The sequence below is a fragment of the Numenius arquata genome, chromosome Z, assembly GCF_964106895.1.
Source record: "Numenius arquata chromosome Z, bNumArq3.hap1.1, whole genome shotgun sequence".
In the NCBI taxonomy this organism is placed as follows: Eukaryota; Metazoa; Chordata; class Aves; order Charadriiformes; family Scolopacidae; genus Numenius; species Numenius arquata.
Window position 1 is genome coordinate 77863321 of NC_133616.1, and position 20420 is coordinate 77883740.

At 37.8% G+C, this 20420-nt stretch overlaps 1 protein-coding gene across 22 annotated transcripts in view; it reads right to left on the reverse strand.

The window, feature by feature from the left end:
• Positions 1-20420, reverse strand: part of SSBP2 (single stranded DNA binding protein 2) — a 188708-nt gene that overhangs the window by 24717 nt on the left and 143571 nt on the right. For 10 of the 22 annotated variants that reach the window (XM_074166627.1, XM_074166650.1, XM_074166644.1 and 7 more), the window contains 4 exons: positions 13462-13521; positions 10292-10358; positions 10029-10099; positions 6047-6114 (listed from right to left, as the gene is read on the reverse strand). In XM_074166627.1, coding sequence (XP_074022728.1) covers positions 6047-6114; positions 10029-10099; positions 10292-10358; positions 13462-13521 — 266 coding nt within the window. Of the gene's footprint in view, positions 1-6046; positions 6139-10028; positions 10100-10291; positions 10359-13461; positions 13522-20420 lie in introns of all 22 variants that reach the window. The other 12 variants (XM_074166636.1, XM_074166630.1, XM_074166639.1 and 9 more) reach the window with 6 other exon arrangements.

Consider the following 20420-nt stretch of genomic DNA (forward strand, 5'->3'; position numbering starts at 1 on the left):
CACTACCATCGTCATTTAATCAGTTTATAAGTTGATTCAAGATTATTTATTTATTATTATAACCCAGCCACTCTCATTTAAGACACTTTACCTCCTGACTCGTTCTGGTACTTCTGTACTCTTCAGGACAGGACCTGGCAGAATGGCACCATCAGGACCAAACTGCCAGAGGCTACAGCCGAAAGGAACCGTTCTGCCCCAGTCCCAGACACTTGCAAATTTAGGAAGTGCCAGACATTCCCCTTTATGTTCTCAATAGATCAACTGCAAATTTGTGTCCCTTGAAGTGCCTTCCTTCTGTTCAAGGAGAATTTAACTCTGTACAACATTTCAATGCAGCACAGAAGTTTTGCAAAAAGTAAAAAACAAGTTCCCATATTCTTTATGTTGTCATGAGAAGTGTTTTTCCTTGTACCCTATTAACCTTTTTTAAAATATTTGGAGGCAGTATCACACATTCCACAGAAGTCCGCTTACAGTACAGAGAAAGGCAGAAAGGTACTAAAATATAAGTGTGATTTTAGTCATGGAAACAGTACTCTTGCTTATAATAATAAAGTACCTTTCTGAAATATTGAGGATGCATGCATTAATTGAGTATGGATCAAGGATACTGCAAGTATAGTAAGGTTTCGTTAGTGAAAGTCATGCTTGAAGTACCTTATAAATGTATTGGGAAAACCTATTTTTTAAAAGAACAAGCCATAGAAAGTATGTTGCTATAACCTGTATCTGATAATAATAACAACAACAACAACAATAATAAATCTCATGTATTAAAAATTGAAAACATGTCACTTTATACATACAGTATAAACATATGTTTAGATACTTATCTAAAAACGGTTTGCTACTTGGCTAGGGCTACATTATCGCCACAGAAGTCACAGAAACACGGAATTTTTCATACAGCAGGCAAAAATGGAAATTTTAAACTTTTCAGACACTCTCGTTACACTTGGTCCAAATGGTGTGCACATGATTAAGTGGCAGCTCCCCAGCGGGAGGGACAGGAGCGTTTCACAGGCAGAAAACCTGTTTGATAAAGCCAACTCCAGGAGGCATCAGAGGGGTACTAAAAGCAGAAGGGGATGGGGAAAGGAAAAAAGGAAAAAATGTCCAGAAAGAGCACGTTTTTCTCACAACTCTTGCTGTTATTTTAAGTTTCTCACTCCTAGCTGAGCTCAGAAAAAGAGTCTAGTGGTTAAGGCTTCATCTTTTAACAGTCCTGATGGAACTAAGCCATATGGGAAGTAAAATCTCCATGTTTACAGTCATAACATCTCAATAACCATAATTATTCCTGGGAGCATTAAGAACTCCTGGTTATTTATAAATAAAACAAAATCACTTTTTGAAGGCCCTGACAACTGAGAGGCAGAGCAGATGACAAAATTTTCGCATTTAAAATGGCATTTTGGCCTCATTAGCTTTAGAAAAGCAACATTAGCCACCTCAGCTTACCAGACATGGGAGAGTGATTTAAATATAGAGAAGAAAGCAGGCTTTATTAATGAGTTCATGAAGTTTTCTATCTACTTTTAAGTCTTGCAAAACTAAAAACTATTAAGTAGATATGATGCCCGAGGGATTTAATATCGAATCTTTTTCTTTTATTATTACATTGTTGATGAAACTATAAAGAAATTGGCTCAAAACAATCAACTGAAATGAAAAAGTGAAAATTGATTTCTTTCCACTGACACTATTTTTGGAAGGTTGGAAAACAGGAATGTAGGTGAGACTCTCTTCTGCCTTATTCATTAGGAGAAGGGGAGATAAAGCAAGGAAAGAGACTCAAAATACTCATGCTCCTCAGGTCAAATATTCAGCAATCTCTCCTCGGCTAACGATTACAAGGTGAAATATTAGGTGTTCTTTTTTTATTGGATTTTTTTTCCCCAAAAAAGTTATTTATTTTTTTTTATGTTGGTTTATTGGACCCTCTTTTTCAGAGAAATCAGGAATATTTGTAACAACACTGGAAGTCTGTTTTCATGCCAAAACCCTGCACTTGTGTGACATATAGGTAAGTAATACAAGTAATACAAATATATCTAATGAACAGCAGCAAATGGAAAATAGGTGTGGCAACACTGCAGGTTACTCTGACCTACAGAGGTATTAAAAAGCCAACTCAGATACAGGATTGGGTTAAGCCACAGCAACATGGAAATTTAAACAGGCCTTAGGAGGAGACTGGGAAACTCAACTTTCATCTTAAAAGCCGTTGGAATTTGCAAATCTACTGGGAGCTATGGACAGCTCTAAGTATAGACTTAGAAAACACTGTAGCAGATTCTGCTGGAAAGCCATATGGTTTTGGTGGAGCCAAATGTTGTTAGCTTATAAAACACACATTAAAAAAAAAGCTACCTGCAATTTTTTTTCCATGCAATGCAAGCAGGCTTTTTGGCCTTTATTAAACGTTTATTTTGGAAGCATCAACAGAATCATAAAACATTATTATGAATGTACCAATTCCAAAGTAAAGTAATTTATGAAGTATCTATTGCTATGACTAATTACAGCCACACTTTATCCTTAAAGTTAGTCCTATAGTGTTGATCCTAGTACTTGAAAAAATAAAGTCTAAAATTTCAGTTTCCCAAAGGGCAAATATATTCAATCAGGAAATTAAACATCTAGACACACATTTGTGAATTGAAGTTAAAAAACAAACTCACATTTTTTTTTTCTTTTCAGGCATGACTAAGATATTCTTAGCACTTGAAACAGCACTGCAGGTCACACAGGCCATTAAAAAGTGCCAGTGAAACGTAACACTGCTCCCTGAAATTTGCCATTTTGTTCCAAAGAGGGTATTTTTCCACAAAGAAATAAAATCTTACTAAAAATGGCTACACCAAGTTTCAACTTAAAACCTTATAGCTAAAATAAAGTTATTTTCTAGACGAACACAGGATATGTATCAGCTGTTTTAAACAGTAATCTGATAGGCATTAGTTATGATGGAGCAAGCAATTATTTAGCAGCATTACATTTGTGGAGTACATGCTCCCGGACTGAAATATTGCCTACGAGTTCTCAGCTGGTTGTTGCCATTTTTGACAATAAAGAACACTTTTTCACCCAGAAAAACGTAAAATTGTATTTGGCTGATATTCTGCTCTTAATCAAAACAGCTTCCTTTCGCGCTTTCCAAGGAGAAAAAGCTGGATTTAAAATGACAACTGTTTTTGTAGAGTACACATTTTGATATTTTAGCATTGCCAAAAACCCAAAAACATTGAATAGAACACTGAAAAATTTTCATGTAGAAAAAAGATATGGCTATGTAAAGACAAATGTACATTACTATAAGGCAATAGCCTCATGTATAGTTACCGGGTTTCTTACAAATGTCAGCAGACTAATTGATTTACACTGTGCATTAGGTAAGTTGTAAGGGATAATACAAGGAACACATTTAACACAGCTGGGTCCGTCTATTGCCATTGCCCGCAGGTTATCCTTGGATGCACCCTGACTGATCCTGAACGCTGGGACTGACCAGACAACGAGTCTTCACTAAGATTTCGGTGTAAGGACAACTCTGACAGCAGTAACTTTACTGTAAGAAAAAACCCTGATGTCCTGGAAATACAATTAGAAGCAGCTCAGATCATAGTAACTCCTTTGTTCTCCTTTTGATCAGTACATGTCACTCCATTTGACAGAGGGGAAAAAATCACTCAGTTTGACAGTAAAAAAATTATTCGTATTGTAAGGCAGGCAATAATGGATCTCCTTACAACGGTCTGTGATTCAGCGTGTAACACTGGCCAGGATATGCTATAGCGTAACATTCCAGTACCAGCATTTTGGACTCTCTTATGCCTTTAGGGTGAATTATAATAAGCAAAGGGACAGTGTGGAGTCTTGTTCAAAACCAAGTCTGAGTATATTGTTCCCGCTATCAGCTGAGCTGGAGTAAAGATGACTTTGTAAGAAAAGTAAAGGAGTGCAGTATATGCCTGGTAGGACATGGAGACAGCTATGGTTACCTGACCCATAATTATGCTTCACATCTTGTTCTTCCCAGCAGATCATACACTGTATCAAAGTCCATAAATACCCCAAGTAAAGGACTCCAATTTATGCAGGACAGGTCCTCAAGAGGACATATAAGTCCGAAAAAAATGTACTTCCCACATCACTGAATTAAAAAACCATCATCTATGTATGTCTACTGGCTAAAATCAAGACAAAATGTGCTTATTAAATGCTGCAATATGGAAACTTTAGTATTTTAACCCATAAGCATCTTCTCTCTTTCTGGCAGACCAGGAATTCTTTTTGTCATCCAGGAATGTGTATTCTCATTTTCCCTTTGCAAACTTTCATGTATGTGGGTAAGTAGCCTAAAAATATCTTACGTATCCTGAATTTTAATTCTACAACATTTTATTTTAGAAAGTTAATTTTCTTTTCTTATATTTAAATCTCCTCATGAGGACAATTTATGTAGTGCTTATATTATACTCACACTGAATTTCAAATATCTGAATATTTTTTCTACATCGATTTTATTTAAGAGAAGAAATGCTTCCTCTAGGGAAGGTTCCTAGAATTGTCTTGAGTCCAATATATAATGTCTATGATAAAGTAACACCCAACTTTAGATTTCATTTTATTTACTTCAAGAATTCAAGGTATGTCTAGAAATTAAAAGAAATTAAGGATAAGGTGCATTAGATTTTTTTTATTGGTATTATCTCTGAATACCTCTTTTACTTTTTCAGGTTGGTAACTCTTTACTTGAAATTAAAATTATCCTCTCTGCTTTATGTTTCCTGTAAAAATAAGAGTTAAAATGCATATCTACTATGTAATGATAACAAGTGTATATAAATCTTGTCTGTGTTTTCTGTGTAGATTTGCTGAAAACACCTTTGAAAGGCAAAGGTTTTACACCTTTGAGTAAGAAAAGATGTTTTCTCTGCTTTTGGTTGTTAAATCATTTAGTGTCTTGATAGTCAGGCCACCATGACACCTTCTGTGACCACTCGGGGACTGCAAAATGCTGGTTATGAAAACACATACAAACTTCAGCAAAGGCAGGGCCAAGAGACAAGAATAACTTGATAATCTCTGGTCTGTGATACACTAGAGGTAACAGGCAGCCCCTCTGTGAATCTCTTAAGAGAGAAACCTAAATAATACAAGGAGCACCTTACATTCTTCCAGGCTTGCTAATCACGTAAGCAACTCCAAGCAAGCAAAAGATTTATCTAAAGTGCAGAGGATTCCTCATGTTGGGCCACTTCCTATGCTAAAATCCTATGCTTAAATCTCATCTACTCTAGATACAGTAATTTTACATCTGAATTTTTTTTACACCCTTAGAAGAGGGGTTTGTCTATAGGTTTAAAAGGCATAATACACTTCCATGACTAAACCCATGCCTGGAATAAATCAGCAGAGCTTAACTGAACTCAGTCTAAATAATTTTTTACTAAGTGATGATCCAGTCCAGTACACTCATATCTGTAATACTCTTCTATCTGTTCAGAGTGGAAATAAATATAGTTACGGAAATAAAAACAGCAACAGAGAATCATCCACACTTCTTCTTTCAGATACATTATATCTTTTTTTAGAAATAGTTCTAGACGATGGCTTAATTTTGCTAAAATTAAGTACTTTTTTATTTTGCAGAAAAAAACCATACCTGTACCATTCTTTACAAAATATTTAATCAGTGGCATAAAAACATAAATGTACATAATGTAATTTTTTTTAAAAATGCATACAAGGATATATCGGTTACTATACTGACAAATTATTCCCAATATTTTGAACTTTGACCTGTGAAAGAAACTGAGTATTTGTACAAACTTGTAGGGACAGCAAAGGTGCCTGTAAGAGATGCATGCAGAAGGAGGAAACTGCTGTGGGTTCACCTTTATAAATTGCAGTTATTAGTCATCAAAGCACGTTACTTATCAAAGCATGTTCTCCCTTGTCTTATGTATCCCAAATGTTACTTCTACAATAAATAATGATTTTTCTAAATATTATAAGATTTTATTATTGTGCTTACATGTTCATTCCAGGCATCCCCGGGCCACCTAAAGCATTCAGTGGGGGTCTCATTGCACCTCCATAGTTCTGCAATGATAACCAAGGGTCAGACTACCACAAAACAAAAAAACAAAACCAAAGAGGAGGGGGAAAGAAAGGACAGCAGGTTAATGATATCCCTATATAACTGCTGACTGGATAGGCCAATGTAATTCAATCTTTCAGGAGTTTCCATTGTTGACTTAAAAAAATAATATTGTTAACCCCAAAGAGAAAAAACTACAAACAATAGAAATAGACTAAAAGTACTTCAAAAGTCAATTGTTTCAGGAGGAATTATTTATACATACAGAAGTCAAGTCAACTGCCAGCGAGGGGCAGGTTTTATAATGTATGCAACTTTTATATCAAGAGAGCTCATTCAAAATTAGAAACCTGGACTTAGATTCTAAGATTTCTACATCATGGAATTTAAATAAAATTATTTTTAATTAGATTTTATTAGGATATTAATAAATGCTTGTATAAAATTACACTAAATGATATCACTTTTGTAACATACAACATAACCATTACATTTCTAATCAGTCAATTCTAATAAGTCTACGGTAAGTAATACAAAAATTATTTAATAAGATAATAAATGTCATAGCTATGCCAACAAACGAATTGCCCAATGCCTATAAAATCTGAGTTTGTGCTCTGATCCTATGACAAAAGTTTAACTGTACCATTTACATGGAAAATTAAATTATAGCTATTTTTATTCAGAGGAATACAAGCAGAACAGCCTACCTCACCTAATGGACTCCCTAATCTCTGTTAATCCTGCTACATTTTTCTGGTATTTCAAAAGAATGGATAACAGTAAATTCTCCAAAATGAACAGCTGTGCATTTTGGAAGGAGGGGAGAACAAAGAAGCAAATTACTTAAAAGAAGTTTAAGTCACTGTTGTGGTCTGTTTTCCAATAATAAAACTAATGCACTCTGTTTCACATATAGTGTACTACAAACTACATAAAATATGTGACTCAGATTTATGGGTGTTCTCTATATTGGTCTGATTCACAAAACCATGTAAACATGAAGCCATGAATAGATGGGAGAAATCTAACAGTGATGTTGAACGTGTGGGTCTGATGCTCTTCAAACCTTGAGTGGGACGACTTATCAGTTATCTAGAACTGATCTAGAACTAGGAGAGGACGTTCTGTAACTGCTAACAAAACCCCCAAACTTAAAACTTTCTTCACTGTTAACACTCCTGAAAGTGTCCCACAGATAGCTGGTTTGCAAGAACATATCCAGAGGATGCAAACAGATGTCCTCTTCCAGACCCAGCAGTCCAATCTGAAGACAGTATTGTCCACAGCTGCTGGTCATCGATCACGACTCATTCCTGCCTTTTTGTGTGCAGCCAGCAGACTGATTGGTGTCCATGCTCAGGCAAAAGTCAGCCAGATTAACTCAAACCTCCTCTTTGACCTAAGTTTTCCTAGATGATTTTGGCTGAGCAACTCCTCTGTCAGAACTCTAGGGGACTAACCGGTGGGTAGTCAAATGAGCTGGGCACAGTAACATCTCCAGTTGGCACTACTGGATCTGGCAGAGAACACAGTCTGACTGTAACAAAACAGAAGTTCTGTGTCTGTTTTATTTCATTTTTCCATCTTGATGTGCAGGTCTGAGCCATTCTCCCTATTTTGTCTGTCTGGTATCTCCCCGTTCTGTTTTAATTCAGGAATCATCTGTGTGGACCAGGGTTAAACATCTCTATGGAATCCTGCAGGACTGGAATAATCCTAATCAGATGTACTTCTCACTCTAATTACTGCTAATTCTAATCAAATGTACTTCTTCATCCTAAAATAAGAGTGCTTTCATTAAGGCTACCAATATACATGTTCCTTCAGCTGGAGCTACGCTGCCTGCAGAAGTCAGTGCCCCAATTTGTTCCTTGCAGATTTTTACTCAAAGTTACCACCACCACTGTTTATCTGGTAGTTGAGCTGTTCATAAAAGTGCTCCCTACCATCAGGTGGCCAAAATGAGCCAGAATAACCCAGACTTATTTCTTAAATATTTAAGATGACCCAATTCTTTTTGGCTAGAAAGCATTAGGGAGCATGTGGGAACCTCACCAGCAGACGTGAAGGACTGGGAGAAGTAGCCAGTCACAGACTGGAGGCAGGACCCCCTTCAGCTGGCATAACTATGGCTTCAAAAAAGCCTGAACCTCATTCTTTACAGCTTTTCACAGATTCAGGCATTTACAGCCACACTTTTTGCTTCATGTTACTTAAGTCTGAAACAGTCTAGAATCATAAAATACAAAACTGAGGTAAATTTTCTGCAAGTTTTCAAGCACGTGCATGCTATACTGGACATAGGCATTTCTTTATCAGCACATTAAGTGTTTTACAAGTTGATTGCACGTGCAGCAGCAAGGTAGCAGGGCCTCCCATTACAGCTAAGTCAACTTTACAGCACTGTAGCAAGAGGACCTTAAAAGTAGGTGTGAAAGATTCGTCAAATTTGGCTATAGAACTGCATTCTGAGAAAATCCTAAACACCAGATACAAAGACAGATGATGATCCATTTATAGAAAAGATTGATTTGTGAACTTAAATTTTGTGTAGATTAGCTACATTGTTCCCCATTTTAAGAGGATGTTCAGTACAAGAAAGAAAAACCTTACAAAAACACTGGATTTTAAGAGACAACAGAAAAGGAAAAAATATCCTTATAAAAACTGGCATGAGATTTGCCTGCTGTGTGACTAATGGTGCTGCATAAAGTATCAGCTCAATCTCACATGGCAGCATTGAAAAGCTTCTCTTTCCACCTCCAAAAGGCAAGTGGTAAATATACTTCAATGCTACAAAAAAAATAACCAATGTGTTTCATAATGCTTTGTTGGTCACACAGCAGATGTGGTGTAGAACTGCACAATTGGTTTCTACCAAGAAGACCCAAAATTGTAAAGACAGTTATGAACAGATTTGAAAGGCAAAGCTATTTAATCATTTCAAATTCAGTTGCTATTCCAAGGAACAAAGAAATCAATAGAGAGATTATCTGAAATGGGGAAGTAAAAAAGCAAAGTGTGGGCACAACAAGCACATTGTGAAACAAAACACTGGCAGTGCTGGTGCGAAACACCACCCCCAAATTTTCTCTCATGGAGAGCACTGACAAAATACAGAATAATCTTTTGGATTCATATTTCAGGTATGCATCAGAATTAATTTCTTTTCTACCTTAGTTTACTGTTGAGAAGTAATTCTGACAAATACCCACTCATATTTTCATACTTTTGAGGAAAGAGCCTATGGCAGTTGTCACCAGGTGAGCACCATGGAGAAGGCCAGTTCTTGCAACACAAGGTTGCTCCGCTCCTCCAGAAGAGAGCTAGAGAGATGTTTACGATTGACAAGGAGGAGAAAAGGCAGCATGAACTTCTCATTTCATGTGACAATCTCTCTCGCACTCACTAAAAATCTAGATCAATAGTGCATGAAAGAAAAAATTTACAGAATTGGGGGGTACTTTTGGTATAAAGAGTTTGCCTAAGTTAGAAGTATTAATCCTTTCCTCCTAAACAGCATAATCAATTAGGCTGGGAGGATGAGGAGACACCTATTTGATCCTTGGTTTCCAAAAGGATCTCCTTTAGAGATCCTTGGATCTCCTAAAGGCTCCCATATGTCAGCCTCTGATTACAACATACACTGGCTGTAGGACAAACATAACTTTTCTGAAATAAGCAAGTTAAGGGATTCCTCTTTTAATTTCAAATCTTAATTAAAATGACTGATGTTTTCATTTTAGACTTTAAACAGCTGCAACTCAGAATTAATTTTTGTAAAACATAAAGTTTATTTTAAAATGGGACTAGAAGAACAAGTCCTGGCCATCTTCAAGCTATGGAAAGCCAGAGTAACACAGTGTGTGTACACGCCTATCAATAAAAATGGGTAAATATCTATGGAAGGTACCTGTGGTCCTAACGGAACCATTCCTCTCGGAGGAGTCATTCTCTGCATTGGCCCACCCATGTTTGGATGCCCTGCAAATAAAATGATGTAACTTAAAAAAACTATGCAATACACAAGCATCTTCTAAAACAAGTTTAACAAATCATTCCTTCTTAATTAACAAAAAATCTAAAAAAGCTGCAGTAAGCTTTGAAACACAGAAAGAAAGACACAATTTTGAGAAGACACTACATTTGAATGGTCCAAATAACTGTTTCATTCACCTTGCTGCCGTGTTGGGTCCATCCCGCTAGGCAATAATGGCTGACTTCCTGGGACACCTCCGAGTGCCTGCAGGCACAAAAATCATATGTTAAAAGCATATAATGCTTTGAAATTTATGTTATAGACATAATGCAGATATTTGATTTTAATTTGTGGGTGTTTCTTCTGAGTCAAGAGTGATGTGGAAGAGTTAACTTTCCTAAATGTCCTAACTAAATGTCCTAAATGCCTAACTAAACTGGAAGTCCCCAATGTCCTATGACCTTGACTATGGACTTGCACGGACAAACTCGGCCTTCTGTGGAACTATGTATAAATAATCTCCAAAATGTAATTGTCTGATTTGCTTTTTCCATCCCATTATTTCCTATACTTTAACTTACCTATTTAACCTCAAAACATTACCTTTTTCTTGGGTACCTGGCAATTTATCCAAAGTTTATATTGCTATAGTTTTCCCTTTTAACCATTATTTTAACATTTCCTTTCAGAGGTCAGGAAGCGGACACCGATATTCTCTGAGAGCGAGCCGTAACTGAGCCAATCGCACAGCATTCACAGGGTGCTGTTAATTAGGGCTGTGATGTGGGGGACATTTTATCTTCTGCTCTGCTTTACTCTCGAAGGGCATCAATGTCAAGATAAGCTTATTATTCATCTATGGGAGATAACAACAGTCACAAAAATTCCTCCTAAGTCTTGCCTTCTAGAATGGAGGTAGATTGTATTGTTATTTCACCTCTGGTTCAAGTCAAATGCATTCCTTCTATGTCCCCACATTTTGATCTGTCCTTTGAGTTTACAGTAACTGAATTAGGTGTAAGGCTAATTTCTGTAGTCTCTCAACTACAGTTTAGCCAACTAGAAAAAAGTTTTTATGAATGGATCTTTGTAGCTGATCCTCTAGATGCTCTTCAGCATTTCAAAACAACATCACGTTTTCAGTAAAAAATGTATCCAGAATGGGTAAATCTGTTGTTATGAAAGTAATCTACTCAGGCAATACAGGTATTGCTTACTGAGGGAATGGTAAGTTATTCTTGACCTGGAAATACTGTAGTGGTCTTGGACACATACAAAGGGGAACCCATGTGCAAATACTATTGAGTTTGTTTCCACAAGAGGTAGAAAATTCAAAATTTCAAAATTAAGATGCATGTTATTAACTCAAAGGTAATACAGTCAAAACGTACTGCACTAAAGGTTAATGGTATAAACAAATAATCTGAGACGACATCATTTAAATCAGTTTTACATGTACTTCAGTCACTCAAAGCCTGGATGACACGTAAGAACAACACATGAAGTGCACGGAGCAGTGTCAAAGACAAGCAAAGCAGGAACTGGTCACTTCTGCCAGAGATGGCAGGTGAAGCGTAAGGCAATGAAGGCATTTGCTGCTCTGAGCACGTGGGACCAAAGACTTAACTACAGTTCCTCTCCAACACGTCATACTGCTTCTCATGAAAAACGAAAAAGTGTTCCTGCACGGCAAAACGCAAATGCCCTTCCGGGGCTGGATCTCGTGGCACGCGATTGAGTCCTGGAGGGGACTTGGGGGCAACTCCTGTGGCACTCGACTGGTACTAACTTTCCTTGCTACAAAGCCTAGGTCTGGCTCAGATAACTGTGATAACCCCTCAGATAAGCACACATGCCCTGTGCGACCCATCCTCGCCCAAGCAACACAATCCCTACTGCAAGGCATTAAGGGACAGAGTTATAGTTACAGTGGGAATTTTAACTCTGATTTTTCCTGGCTTCCATCTAATCCAAATTTCAGCCTCAAAGCTGCACTACAGTAGTTTATCACTTCCACGCACTGCCCATCTATACTGTAACTTAAATAATGGCAGCGTTGTTAAAAGCAGTAATTCATGATTGCAGCATAATGTAAATGAATTGCAAAAGCTGTAATTCACTAAGATTATGTGATTATGCTACAGTTTTGAACTGAAAATATCACAATGTGGAGACAAAAATGCTTCCCAGACTAAAACTGCAGGTTGGCAGCACTTTCACAGCATTCACCACATCCAGCTTCTACCTGCCAGTATTTACTGTGTTCAGAAACACAGAAAGAAAAACAAAGGAATATGTGAAAACCAAACACTGGTGTATCTTTGGCAATGATAGAACTGAAAGGTGCAAAAACCATGAAGATATTTTGTACTGAGTTACAGTACATCTGTAGCAAACATTTAACTAAAGCGCTGATGACGTTGCTGTCCCTTGATGATCACTTCAACATGGTTAATTACATTTCCCTTGTAAGAAAGTAGCTACGGTACAGGTAACTTCACTTGTTCCCAAACACCACCGTGTTTGATTTGGAGGAACGTTTGAAGAAGTCTTGTGACCTGATAGATCCAGCTCACTATATTTTAAACTTCATCTTTCTGGAATACTGTGCCAGCGCTGAAGACAAGTTTGTTGATACTGTGTTATACACATATAAAAAATAGCCAGAACTGAGGCTGGAGCAGAAAAGCCTCCTCATCAAGCCGTGACAAGAAGAAAGGCAGTCCTGGAAGTTTAAGTTGCACCAAAAAACCCCACTCCATCTGTCCTATCAACCTTTCCCAATGCTGTAAATGACCCAGTTTTTCTTTCAGAGCTCCGCTGATATTTTTCTGTCTGCTTATCTCTAACTTTTCATCTGTTGACAACCGCTTTCTCCTCCTCTATCTGCACTACAGAGAGCTTAAAAATACAAATGCTATCTGCTTCCAGAACCATCTTTTCACAGATGGGCCAATAAAGGTCTCTGCTGACGAACAGCAGCTCGTTACTCATTCTTGTTACACTGGCATGCATATCTTTTGATGCAGCTGAGAGAAAATTGGGAATTTGACGCTTTTATAAAGTCCTCAGAGTGTCTATAAGAGTCATAGAGCACTTTATGATACCCATTTCTTACCAATACTCTCCATATTCACTGTAAAATAAATGTATTTCATATATCCCACGAAGAATGGAAGGGAGTGAGGCATTTTATGTAGAATTAAGTTTAAAAAAAAATGGCAGAGCTAACTGCTTGATGTGGTTTGGAGAGTTTAGACTAAAGTGTAACAGCTACGGGGACGTTCTGCCCTCACTTCAGAGCAGGCAGCCCTGGCACTCCACCATCACCCCGGACCACAACACTGCATCAGTGACAAATTCTTACCTGATTGGGTATTCTTAAAGGTGGCCGCGGACCTCCAGGGTACCGAGGGGACATGAAAGGCTATGAAAAAAAAAAAAAAGTAAGTACCACACTGAGTCACTCGGCGTATGGCTTGTGCCATGCTCACCTCAGGCATCCAGCTTAAATATTTCCACAGAGCGTTCAGTATATTATTACACAATGTTTAGCAGAACTGAATAAATTTAGAGATTCTTAGTGAATGCATCTACCAAGATACATTAGGTAAAAATTTTTTACAGTTATTGTGAATGCAGGATAACAACAACTTAATGCATTAACTGTGAAGAATATAAATCTTTTAGATCATATATTCACACGTCTGTACTTTCCACTGGAGAAGGGAAAGACAGAAACCCTAGAATATAAAAGAAAAATGTTTTGGGGGGAGTCAAGATATAAGTAACAGCATAATCAATTTGCAAATACTTTCCATTCACTTTTTTTGTAATAATTCAGTAAAAGCAATAGAAGATTTAACCTGTGAGGGCACAGATTTCAAGTTTATGTCATAAATATTTAGATCTTTGGTTTTTAAATGAACCATGTTAATTCAGTGTTACTCCTCCCATCCCTGCATATGTAACTGCATGTTCCCTCAGCACATCTCCTCTCTCAAAACCAAATATACACCCAAATCTGTCATACCTCCTGCACCCTGTGAGATTCTAGTGACTCTTGGCTACTACTATACTGGTTTGTAGCCCACATACAAGGTCAGTCCCTTATGATAAACAAATGGTAGTAACAGCAAATAAATACATTTAATATCTCTTCTTATTCCATCCCAAAGCAATCTAGAAATCTAAAAATCTGGGAGATTTGCGGCAAGTGTGAAATCTACAGGAAAAAGGCACAAACATCTGACTAAACAGATGATGAAGAGGATCATTTTGGCAAGCGAACATACCTATAACTCCAAAAGAAAATGAAGAGCTGAAAGTATGCTTTGACTTTGTATCACGAAAAAGGAGCTCACTTCTGTTCATGACACTGTCACTGGAGACAAAGGAGGGATAAAGGAAAAGAGTCTGCTGGGACTTCCCAGGGGCAATCTCTGATGACACGTTTGTCCCCCTCTTTGGGGTCTCGTCAAAAAGAAACAGCTACACCTACACAGGCACCGTCTAGTCAGCTGTAGCTGAGGACCACTGGCAGGTCAGTAAAAGCCTGTGATCACATCACTGTATTACAAATGAATGGCACATTTCAGCTCCATCAGCAGCACTGCGTGACAAACTAAAATGCCAGGGACCGTCAATGTTAGTAATGGATGTATTACTAGTAGCAATTGCTAGCAAAAGAATTATGTTTCCAATAATTACTAATGGAATTTTTCCTATGATCTTGCATTAAAAAAATTAATGGAACCTTTCATACCTCAGAATCAGGTGAAAGCTGAATTAATGTAACCTACATAAACATGTGTTTAAAATAGGTACTGGAAAGCAATTTAAAATACAGAGGGTTTACAAACTGGGCAAGAAAATTCAATGACAATTGTGAAAAGATTACTTTAATAAAAAAGGCATTTGAAATAATGTGCTATAGAAGAGGGAGGCTTCTTCGTGCCCTCTCTCTGATGGCAAGATTCTCTGATAAGAAAGGAAGCAAAAAGGGTTATGCATGTGGTGGAGGCTGTAAACATGCAGGCCCTTGTAAAGCAGTAAAAGTGCAAGGAAATTAGAATTTCAACAATTTCCATGGAGGTCAACCAAGTGCATTATATGAAACGCACCACAGTCTAGTGAGTATCTTGAATTTGGTTTACCTCATTCAGCAAATAAAACCTTAATTTATTTATGGTTGTATAGCTCATAAAAAGGAAATCAGCAGTGTCTCTCAAGTCAAACATCTTAATGTAGAATCACACTACTAATATTAATATATAATAGTGTGTTATTGGCAGAACGTCTACTCCTTTCAAGCAGAATGGAAACCTGCTTGTCCCCTCTCTTCCCAGTGGGTTCACCTTTCTATGCAGTTTATAAAAATACCTAAAAACGTAATTGTTTGCATAGAATTGGAATTTTATTTTAAAAGCTGAAACAAATACCCCACTGCATTAAGGAGAGAAAGAGGCTTATTCATGTAAAGTTGCAATTTCACTTTTCAAAATATGATCCATATTGTTTCTAATGCCCGACGTATTTTTTGTTTTGCTGTGCCCCTGAGGTGAGTAGCTGCTTCAGATTTTTGAGAAGGTCTGGATCTAGGTAGGTCTCAAGTCTGCTAAATAAAAGACTCACAGAGTAACCCTAGGATTCTTCTCTGAAATGACATGAATTACATTTTTTTGAGGCATTGTTTCCTAAGCAGGCATCAAAGCAGACTTTAATGTGATAGCCAAGGCACCTATTCTTAAAGGCCTTGTTAGTTCATGGCATGGAATAACTACAGGAGCCTCTTTGATGCAACCCGGTCTTACAAAAACATTTATATACTGCAAATATTCATACAGCTATGTATTTCCCTTAAACATGTTTGTGGAACTGTTTCATTCTTTAAGCAACTGGACACAAGTGGAACTGCAACAAAAGACTTCATCTATTACATTTCAATTAGTTCTTATGATTCTTGATAATCCATGGTTACAAACACTGCACAGTTCTATAGGCAGGAAAATATATAAACAACTGGGAAGCACAACTATATGTTTTGATGAACATAAGTATAAAAAATGTCCATAGAGCATTGCACAAAATGTTGAGATAGTGAAGTTCCAGGACAATTCTAAAAAATCTACACTGTTTTGGACCAGCATTTAGTACTGAAGTTTGCCACAAGAACTTTACCATCAAAAGAAAAACTTAAAATATTCTAATTTTTGTGTCAGTTACTAAATGTCTCCCTCTCCATCACCAATGTTATGTTTGTCCACAAAAAGTTCTACTGAGGCATATCAAGACACCAAGGAACTTCTGCCAAACATTTTAATGAAAATAAATTAAATATGAACAGCTTCTCACTAAATTAGGAGCAATTTTTTTCAAGTCTGACACACACACACAACATTATTAAGCACTAGGAATTCTGAAAGACAAGAACTCAACAGCAGGCATTTTGTATCACGTGTGGTTTTTTGCTACCTCCTTTGTAATTAAGAAAAACAAGCTGACATGTAGTCTCTGATCTAGTTTTACTTTATTATTAAGACCTGCTGAAATGACCATGGGTTAGGGAGGAACCACCATGGACTTACATGTATTATGGGTGGTAGCTCTCTCTTTCCTTGACTTTTTGGAAACATTTCTTCCCCTTCTCTTAACGATACTGCAGCACATAAATCACAAATGTAATGGGTTCAGAATACGGGCACTAAATTAAATTCAGTGATTGCAGATTTCGAACTGGCCAGTGTAGCATGTGTCTTCTGAAGACAAAAATAAATTCTTCGCATGTTTAAGTCTTGGACATTCCTGCCTGGACATCCTCAGCCTTGTCTCAATTCAAAATTCAGCATCTTGATAGCCGAGCACCTTTAATGGACCCCCACATAAACTCTCAGCAAGAGAGACTCCTTATTTGTCTGGGAGTTCAGCATGGGGGGACTGGATGGGTGCCAGGGCAATGAATCAAATACTTCCTGGCTTGCCCCAGCTAGCAGGGAGGGAGAGGGCTGTCAGCAATGCACAGGGTACAAGAGCACTTCTCCCACCTAAGGATTGTAGACATATGACTCTTCAAAAAATAGGCAGGGTAAAAATAGAAAGAAATAATTAAGCTGGAAAAACATGCCAAAAGATAGGTAACGTGATTTAATAATGCAGCAATAACTTTAGCTATTGAGTAGGAAGAAGACAGAGGGGCAAAAGATATTATTTCCTAGAGTCCCCTCTGTGCAAAAGGATGTAGCGTACTCTTCAAATAATAAATCTGGCACTTCCGGGCCAGACCTTGCTTAAGATGTTGCAAAGCCTGTCTAAGCAAAACCAATCTCTCGAAGCTGACTGAGGAAGGGGGGTATTACCAGAGTGGCTCCATCCCACAGTAATTTCCAGGGGCTGAAATAGCTCTTAGGGGTTTCCAGTCACCACTGCAGCCTTCCAGTCCCTCTAATCTGCAACAGGGACATTACATCAAGTAGGAGGAGGTGTAAACAATGCTACAGCACACTACTGTAAGCTACAATTAACTTCTCAAATGGAGTTCAGGAACTGGCACGTACACTAATGTATTAAGAAAAGAGAAAAAAACCCACTAAAAATACCCCACAAATACCTAAAATAAAAATAAATAAGAAAAGAAAAAAAAACAAATGAAAAAACCCAAAACAACAGGCAAGAATGAACTATCGAAGCCACAAATGAGATGGAGATGCCATTAGTGCTTGAAAATGTGTCCAAAGGAAAAAAAAGTTGCAGCAATAGCAGAAGAATCTGGTGTTTCTGGAGAACAGCCAACTAAACACATCTGCACACACCAGTGTTACTGCCTTCAGGTATAAAAGTCAGTAATTTGGTGTCACAAATAGCTTCTTGAAGGCTCCTGTCATGCAGCTGAGACCAAAGGAATATAAGCAGAAGTTTCTACTAAATTGGGTAAAAAAGAAGGCAGATAGAAAAAACCTATTGTGGTCACCACAGAATATATTTATTTACCAACTTAAAAAAAAAGGAAGAAAAGTAGCAAAAAAAAAGAAAAGAATACTAAAAAATACTAAAAGAAGAGAGACTATATAAAATTAAACCAAGATGTGAAATGTTAAGTTTAGTAAGCTCTCTGCTCTTACTTATAGCATCTATCACGTCAAATTGTTAAAAATGCTTAAAATGAAGTAAAGTTCAAGAACCTGAATGATGGGGAGACACATTCTAGTACTTTTTATTATCTTCCTGCTAAAGAAAAAATCCAGCTGTGTACAGGCAGAGTAAAGGGTATCCTACAAACTGTATACTTAATTTAATTTTGCGAGTTGTGTGTGCATGTGTGCATGAACAATGTACAAAATCTTGTAAAATGCTATTTTTCTTAATCCCTGGGAAGGCAAAGGGACAAGCAGATCATGGGTTTCTAATAGTGATGTCTTTGAAGAAGCACAGTAGCCTCACTGCCCACATTTTCGTTCCAGTATTCAGGAAAAATAATTTCACAAAAAAAATCCACCAGGAAGCCGATGACACAAAGGCACAGACGCTGGCACATTTCTCTGCCAGTTGTGTAATTCTTACTTTGTCTTCTTCTAGTTGGGTGACTCTAGAATATGGTATGATTTAGTTTTAGTTTTCTTGTACCCAATACTGATAGAATAAAAGAAATATTAAACAAATCTATTTTTCTTTAAATTTACTTCCCTGGGAATATAATTTACCTGCTTCCAGATATGGTGGTGGCTTTTTTTCTTCTGACGTTTTTATCCTTTATTTACTCGTATCGTTACATTTATCGACCACACTTTGTCCCATATAAATTGCAAAACTTACAATAATCCACAGGCAAATAGCTAATCCTGAATGTTGCTTACATTTCAATTCCTACTGAGAATGAATTCCTAATGAGATTAAATTTACTGTAAATATCCCTAGCTGTTCCAATACATACGTATTACGTGATACCCTATGGCTTGTTATACCGGACAGCACAACCCCATGCAACAAACACACGCACACCAGGAAAACAAACAAATGGGAGTTCAAAAAGAATTATTGTAGTTATCGGGCATGAGTAACGGAGAGGTTGCACACATCTGCTAACCATAAAAATACCAAGAGCCAAAATGCCAGCCAACAAAGCTTGGGCTGGGGAGAACACAATGGGATTAATATTGCTTGAACAGGAGAACCCTGTCTACAGGGCATGAAGAACCCCACCTTTCTCAGTCAGGGTAGCTTAAAATAACAATGTGCATCTAGATTCACATTAATATCTTCCCAGCTAGCCAAAATGCACCCTCCAAGGCTGACTGACTTGCAGCAGGGTGACTTGCAAATCACCACGCGTGGAAGCCACAGGAGGGATGTGCTCGATGCGCTGAGAGCTCAAGCCGTTGAAGATGTCCCCTGCCCAGCTCAGCCGTCCTGCTGTGCCCAAGATGAGTGTTCCTACAGGAGATCTCATGAAAGGGAAGGTGTTTTATGTATCTCGGGTACTTCAGCACAGTGTCAGCCAAGCCTGACCAGCAAGCAGGCTCACCTGGACATCTCTGCCCACCAGGGACCTCTCCTCCGCCCCAGCCTGGGGCAGCACCACCCCGCTGGGGGGGCAGTGACGGACACTGGGGAGAGAGGATCCATCTAACAGCAGCTCCATCCAGACCTGGGAGAGGATGCCCATGCTCTTACTGCATTTTACATGGCTTAGGAAAGCAGAGGAATGGGTTCTGCTTGCACCAGACAGTGCTCTGCAGGGCTTCCGAAAAACACCTCTACATTCATGCTTTTAGAAGCAAACAAAAAGAAGTGATAACTGTTTTCCAGCATCTTTTTTTTAAACCTGCATTATCAAATTTAGAAAAATCTCCTTAGATTGTACTTCTCAACACCCTGAGAAGTGGATGACGCTCCTCACTGGAGAACATCTCTTTGGGGAATGACAAGAGCGCACCACAAATTAAGAAATACAAGGTGAAACACAGTTTTAGCACTCAGTATAGAAAAGGACTGAAATGGTATTAATTGGTGTGTATAATTCCGCCACCATAATCAGTACAAACTTTAAGCAGTACTTATCACTAGAAGCTGAAAACGGAACCACAGATTTAATTTGTACACACTATGACAAATTATTTTAAATTAATTGTGCTGCTACTTGAAAAACAGGTACTGTAAGAGGGTCCAAGCTGCCAGCATCAACATCATAGGCTAGACGGGAATTCTCATAATGACCAAATCTCTTCATTTATTCATTTGAAGTTCTAAATGATAAAAAGTGAGACAAACCAAAAATCTTTGTTCTTCTCTCCTCCATTAAAAAATGAGTTCAATTGCCAAGTTACATATTCT